The sequence below is a fragment of the Rhincodon typus genome, chromosome 9 (assembly GCF_021869965.1).
Source record: "Rhincodon typus isolate 14 chromosome 9, sRhiTyp1.1, whole genome shotgun sequence".
NCBI classification, from domain to species: Eukaryota; Metazoa; Chordata; class Chondrichthyes; order Orectolobiformes; family Rhincodontidae; genus Rhincodon; species Rhincodon typus.
In genome coordinates, this window is record NC_063340.1 from 24,470,679 (window position 1) to 24,478,167 (window position 7,489).

General features: G+C 41.6%; 1 protein-coding gene across 1 annotated transcript in view; it reads right to left on the reverse strand.

Moving 5' to 3' along the window:
• Window positions 1-7,489, reverse strand: part of LOC109934260 (cation-independent mannose-6-phosphate receptor-like) — a 125,690-nt gene that overhangs the window by 100,631 nt on the left and 17,570 nt on the right. Inside the window, exon 2 of the mRNA XM_048600950.1 lies at window positions 1,418-1,548. Coding sequence (XP_048456907.1) covers window positions 1,418-1,548 — 131 coding nt within the window. The remainder of the gene's footprint in view (window positions 1-1,417; window positions 1,549-7,489) is intronic.

Consider the following 7,489-nt stretch of genomic DNA (forward strand, 5'->3'; position numbering starts at 1 on the left):
CAGAGAACACAGAGATCATAACCTTAGGAATGCAATGCTGTAACAAGAAATAGTTCTTCTTTGTAAGCTGTTACAGACTAAACTAGCGGTTTTCTAGTTTTTTTTTGTTTATTTCTAGCCTTTGAAAGTTGCAAGACGTTAAGTGGGAATTATTTGAAGGACAGGGTTTGGGGAGGGGGCCCACAGTGAAAATGATCAGAGACCAGCATGGATCACTATTCTTTTGCTGAAGATAAAGTACCAGCCCAATGCAGCAACTCCTGTGTATTGACATAAAAGAGGTTTTAAGCACAAATACATATGCCATGAGAGATTTACAGTTTTCTTTCATTGGGCTGGGTGTCCTTACCAAGGCCAGCTTTTGTTATCCACCCTTTATTTCCATTGAGCTCAGTAGCCTGCTGCACCATTTCAGGGGGGCAGTTAAGAGTTAACCATAATACTGTGGCTCGAGAATCATATGTAGACCAGACTCTCAGAAATGAAACCAGGTAGACCATCTGACATCAATCCAGGCACTGGAAGAGAACAAGCCCTGTCAACCCTGCAAAGTCCTCTTTCCTAACATCTGGGGCTAGTTCCAAAATTGGGAGAGCTGCCCCCAGACTAGTCAAGCAACAGCCTGACAGTCATACATACAGAATCATATCTTACAGTCAATGTTTCAGACACCACCATCACCATCCCTGAATATGTGCTGTCCCACCAGCAGGACACACCCAGCAGAGGTGGCAGCAGAGGTATACATTTGGGAGGGAGTTGCCCTGGGAGTCCTCAACCTTGACTTTAGACCCCATGGCTTCAGGTTAAACATGGGCAAGGAAACGTTCTGTTGCTTACCATGTACTATTGTCCCTCAGCTGATGAATCAGTACTCCACGTTGATCAACACTTGGAGGGAGCACTAAGGTAGGAAACGTGCAAAACGTACTCTGGGTGAGGGATTTCAATGTTCATCAACAGTGGCTCAGCAGCACCACTACTACTAAATGATCTTGGAGCTATTCTGACATCATTCATTAAGTACCGATTTTAGTAATTTTTTCCTTATACATCACATATTTTGGATGTCAGTATTAAATTTTATTTGACAATTTACACAGTAAACACTCGCTCTTATTCGTTCAAACTGTAAAGCAAAGAATTACATCCAACTTAAAAATTCTCTTCAGTCACCAAAACATGCAGATTGAACTGTAGATATAACCTTCAATAATAGCAATGTATTTGAACCTAAAAAAATGATTTGGTCATGAACAAGAATTGATTGTCACGTGCATGAATTCGCTAATGCAATTCTGTATTCTATCCCACTAAACTGAAAAAAAATTCCGTACACGTTAACATTCAGAATAGTGTTCATAGGATAAACAGGAAAACATTTAAAAAATACAGATAAACAAACTGTTACACTTACCCACTGAATGGTTGGCTTTTTGTGAAGAATTGTAAGCACAGATGGCACTTAAACTCCCACAATTTAAAGGGGAACATAGATTTATTTTGTAATATATTCCCTTCTGTGAATCCATTGCCTCCCAAGTGTACCTGAACAAAATAAAAAGTCAATTACTCACAAAAAAGGCAATTCTAATCTTTCCTTTACTCTAGGTTGTTTTGCATTTAAAAAAGTTAGAAAGTTAATTGGAACCAGACGTATTATGGGGCAGCATATGGCACAGTGGTTAACATTGCTGCCTCAGCACCAGGGACCCAGGTTCAATTCCACCATCGGGTGACCGTGCAAACTCCACACATTCTCCCCCCGTCTGCATGAGTTTCCAACGGGTCCTCCAGTTTCCTCCCACAGTCCAAACATGTGCAGGTTAGGTGAATTGGCCATGCTAAATTGCCCAGAGTTTCTAGGGTAGGGGGCAGGTCTGGGTGGAATGCTGAGGGTCAGTGTGGACTCGACAGGCTAAATGGCCTGCTTCCACACTGTAGGGATTCCATGTCTGTGGATTCTGTGTATTTTCTTGCTCAAATTAAAACTAAACCAATGTGCTTACTACAAAACAAGATCAGTCACAGATGTTTCTGGTGTCAGCTTGACTGATTGTTGCAAGTAAAGAGTTTCAGTTCAAGCTCCATTCAAGCATAGAAGTGTATAATCTGGGCTATTTCAATGCAGAACTGAGGTAATACTGAATTATGTACTACCATCTTCTGAAGCAAAAGTAAATCTTAATGGATGCAAAAGATTCCTCAGCATTTTTATTGCAAAGAATAAGGCACTCCCCTGCTGTCCTTGATAATATTCATCCCTGATCCATCATCAAAACAACTTACTAACTTTCATGTTTGGATATTGTTTGCTACACTTATCTACAAAAGGAGTGAGTCAATGGCTACACGTCAATAAGCAATTCATTTGCTTTGAAGCACTTTGTATTCTGGATGTATCAAAATACAGGAATCTGCTTTAGAACAAACCTTTGATATGTGGAGGAAACAAGTGGTGCAAAAATCAACAGAATGGTAAACTGGAATTTGAATTTTAGAACATGCATATATTTATGTATTAATCTGAAATTAAATAAAGATCTTTCCTTCTCGTTAAATGAGCACGTCTCAAATTAGCATATTCAATCTTCCAACAGATTTTCTGAAATAATCCATTACCCGCTTGCCTTTTAACCAATTCTAGATATCCTTAGGGGAGGTGGGAAAAAAAAAATGGAGAGTTGGAGGGGAAGATGGAAAGAGGAGAAAAGATGCAAAAAAGCAAGCAGCACTTTATGACAATAACATGCAATAAAACCTGTATTGCTAGCCCACGATAAATCTCCCCACCTCTACAAGTTCATTGGTGCTTGGAGCATCTCTAATTCCAAAGGACAATGACTGCTTTCCAATAATGGGAAAAGCACACCAGAGAGAACTTTTTCTTAAAAAGCACAGAGTGATGAATAACCACCTGGAGGTGCTAAAAGCAGAAATGATCAATGATTTTACTCACTGGATTGTTCTAGAGAGCTGACATAGGCTGAACGGCCATCTTTTGTGCCATAATGATTGATGCATAAATTATAGTGCGAAACATCAAAGTCACCAATCTCTGGCATTCTCAGTGCTAAGACAATAAGATTTTAGAGTAGATCTGTAGCTCGGGTTGTGGGTGTTGAGGTTGGTTGGCTCGCCGAGCTAGTTTCTGGTATCACAGACGTTTCATTACCATGCTTGGTAACATCCTCAGTGCAGCCTCCGTTGAAGCATCGGTGTGTTTTCCTGCCTGGTTTTTAAAACTCTGGGGTCCGTTGAGATGGATTGCCTCACTTCCGGGTTTCCTTCGTAGTGGAATATATATGGGGTTGAGTTCAATGTGTTTATTAATAACATGCTTCATGGAGTGCCATGCTTCCAGGAATTCTTGTGCTTGTCTCTGCCTAGCCTGTCCCAGGATCTTGGTGTTGTCCCAGTCGAAGTCATGGTTCTCCTTGTCCATGTGGATTGAGATGAGCGAGTACTGGTCGTGTCTTTTTGTAGCCAGGTGGTGTTCATGTACTCTTGTTGTTAGTTTCCTTCCTGTTTCTCCAATGTAGTGTTTCTCACAGTCTCTGCAGAGGATTTTGTAGATGACATTGGTCCTGTCCATGGTGGGGAGTGGGTGTTTAGTTCTGGTGAGCAGTTGTCATAGGGTTGATGTGGGCTTGTGTGCCACTCTGATGCCCAGCAGTCGTGGGAGTCTTGTGGTGAGTTCCGACGTGTTCCTGATGTAGGGTAGTGTGCTGAGTGTGTCGGGGCGTGTAGAATCTTTCTGATGCTGCTCATGTAGGCATCTTCTGACCCAGTTCTTTGGATATCCATTATCCTTGAACACTTGGAAGAGGTATTCTGCTTCCTCTTGGCGTAGTTCTGTGTTGCTGCAGTGTGTTGTTGCCGTTTTAAATAGTATTCGCTAAGACAATTTTTAAAGTTACATGTGACTAGTATCTACAAGTATCTATAAATCCTTCTGAATGATCTTTAAACTATTCTGACATCATTAGTGAAGTACTGATGTCACTAATTTTTTTCCTTATACATCATATATTTTGGATGTTAGTTCCAGTCTATGTTGATCCCCTGTTTTTCTAGTACCATTTCTCAGCTCCACTGAAAAACTTAGCTCTGCTTCCAATTTTCAGTTCTCCCTCTATGGCTCTCTCTTCCTTCAATATCTTGTTTGAAATTTCTGGGGGTGAACTGTCCATATGGATAATGGATTGATACCAGCTGCATGAATGCAAGTGACCTGTTCCCCAGAATGACTAGCACCAATCTTAACTGCTTCCTTGGTAGGCTTTCCCAAGTCTGTGTGAGGGAGAAGGTCAGTGCTGTTAATAAACTTTTCCATCTCAGAGCACAATGAAGATGACAACAGTTTGGGAGTTGATAATAACAGATGTGGTTTCCCACTGATGGAGAACCTGTCAGTTAATGTCTTCAGGAAGGTGAACAAATGTCAAAGCTAACTTCATGTCTGGAAAGCTTATAAACATGTCAAAGGATCCATCAAGATAAAACAAAACTGTGGATGCATCAAGATAACTGGTCCAGCATTCTGCATTTATCATTGAAAGTCATCAAGAGAAAAGAGATTTTGTCAAAGTAACTTGAAACAAAAATTATTTCAGAAGACTACACACTCATTAATTTGTTTACATAGGTAACTTTAAATTGTGGTACAATTTGGAAGATTCGAAAAAGGGAGCCATACTAGGTATTAGCCAAAACTTTTAAGAAATAGGTCAGGCAGCATCTATGGAAAGAAAACAGTTAACCATTTAAGTCCAATGATTCTTAGTCAGAACATTCTGGCTAAGGATCACGGGGCTCAAAACTTTAATTGGTTTCTCTCCACAGTCGCGATCAGATCTGCTGAGTTTCTTCAGCAGTCTCTATGTCAGATCTCCAGCATCTGCAGTTCTTTGTTTTACCAAAAGTACTTTAGTGCAACCACACCAAGACAGAAAAAATACTTATGGAAAAATATACACCAGCAGCATTTAATCTTCAGACATCAGATTACCTGAGGCCCTACATTTCTTCCTTGAATGGAAATTTAACCAGCCCCTATTTACCACTGCCTTTCTCCTCGATCTGGCTGAAATTGCTGTAACATTGAACAATTTCTCCTTTGGCCTCACTCATTTCCTCCAAATAAAATCTGTAGCTGAAGAAACTGATGTGGGTTCGAGCCATGTCTGCCTGTCAATGGGATACATGGACTATTCTTGTTCCAGTCTACATTGATCCCCTGTTTTCCTGGTACACTGTCACCATCTCTCAGCTCCACTGGAAAACTTCAGCTCTGCTTCCAATTTTCACTTCTCCCTCTATGGCTCGCTCTTCCTTCAAAATCTTTATTGAAATTTCTAGGGGTAAACTGCCTATTAATGTTGAGAAGTCCACAGAGTTCCACAACTACTTTTTTTGATTACATGTCATCCCACCCAACTTCGTTTAATGACTGCTCCATTCTTTTCAGTTTCTCCATTGCACAGATGTCTTTTTTCCCTTCATACATAGCATGCAGGCATCGTTAGCTAGGCCAGCAAGTAACATTCATCCCTAACTTCAAGAAGGTTGTAACAAGCTGCCACATGCACCATAGGTACTTTGCATTGCTGTTAGGGAGGGAGCACCTTGATTTTGACCCAGTGATAACACAGGAGTGGCAATATAGTTCCATGTCAGGATGATGTGTGGCACAGCAGAGAACTTGTATCTACTGCCCTTGTCCTTCTAAACAGTACAGTTTGCAAGTTTGGATGGTACTGTCAAAGATGTCTTGTTAAACAGCTTCAGTCCATCTTGTACATGGTACATAAAGCTCTGTGCTTTGGAGGAAATAAATATTGATGGTGGATGAGCTGCCCATTAAGCAGACTGTGCCCTTGATGTCAATTTGTTAAACAGTTGAAGGTCTTTGGGCCAAGGATCATATCCCAAGGAACCCTGCAGCTATGTACCTTTGTGTTCGAGTGGGCTCTAACCACGCATAGATTCTCAGTTGAAGATTCCTATCTAAGGGTTGTAAGGGTCTTCAACTTCCTTCATCTAGTTTCCTACACTTGTCCTCGCCCATTTCAGACTGTTGCTAAATCACACCTCACTTTCTACAACACTAGCTTTTATATTAAATGGATTATCATCCTCCATCTCCCAGCAACACAATACTGTCAAACATGCCCCTCCCAGCAATCCAAAGACTCTGTTGCCTCTACAATAGTCAGCCCCAGCCAAAGTGATGCTATCTGAAAATCATCCAAGACTTCATCACTGCAATGCTCTCCTTAACCAATACTGCCACCCCTCCTTTCCAATCTTTTCTGAATACCTTGTAACTAGGAATATTTCCCAGCCAGTCTTAAATCTGAGCTAAGTCTTTTATTGCCAGAGTCTGTGCCTGTAATTCACCAATCTTATTTACTACACTCTGTACATTCGCAGAAATTCTCAGTAACCTTGATTTAGACTTTTTTCTTCCCTATTGAGACTTCATCTAGTAACTTGTTATCCTTTCCGCCAGTACCAACTGCATCTTCAAACATTTTGAGTCCTGGTAATCTTCTCTACTCTCTCTTGGCTCCCACATTCCTGTAAAGTTAGTTGGCAGCCCTTCCGACAGCAGCAGCAAAAACATTCTGCAAGGAACTCAGTCCCAGCTCATACAGGTGCAACCCACCCAGCTCATGAATACCATCTTCCCTAAAGCCCTCTCTCTTGCACCATCTTTCCAGCCATGCAGTCATCTGCCTTACCCTACACCTGTACTCACTTGTACATGGCACTGGGAATAATCCAGAGATTACTACATTTGAGATTCTGCTTGCTAATTGTCTATCCAGCTCCGTAAATACTGATTTCAGGCCCACATTGCTCTTCCAACTCAAGTCATTGGGACCAACATGGACCACAATTTCTGGCTGTTCATCTTTCCCCAGTAGAATATCCTACAGTCATTCTGACATCCTTGGCACTGGCACCAGGCAGGCAACATAATATCCCAGAGTCATGTCATGAAAAGCCAGATTGTCTCTCTAAGGAAGCTTCTATCAGTATTGTTCCCTCCTTCTTCCTCCCCCCCGACCAGCTGAATACCTTACAGAGCCACAAACATGGCTTTGACAGCAGTTATTCAAAAACACCAGTGTCATCTTCTAAAACTGAAAATTAATTCATGAGTGGGACTAAGGGACTCCTGCACTGCCTAACAATGACCCATCCCTTTTCTACCTCAGGGCCTTGAGCTGCAGTATGATCACCTCTCAATGTGCTATCTACATACATTCCACCACCTCAGATCTGCCATAATGACTCCAGCTGCTGGTCAAGTTCTGAAACGCAGAGCTCAAGTTGTTCCAGCTGAAAACACTTCCTGCACATGGTTAGAGATAGTAGGAACTGCCGATGCCGGAGTCTGAGATAACAAGGTGTAGAGCTGGATGAACACAGCAGGCCAGGCAGCATCAGAGGAGCAGGAAAGCTGACATTTCGGGTCTGG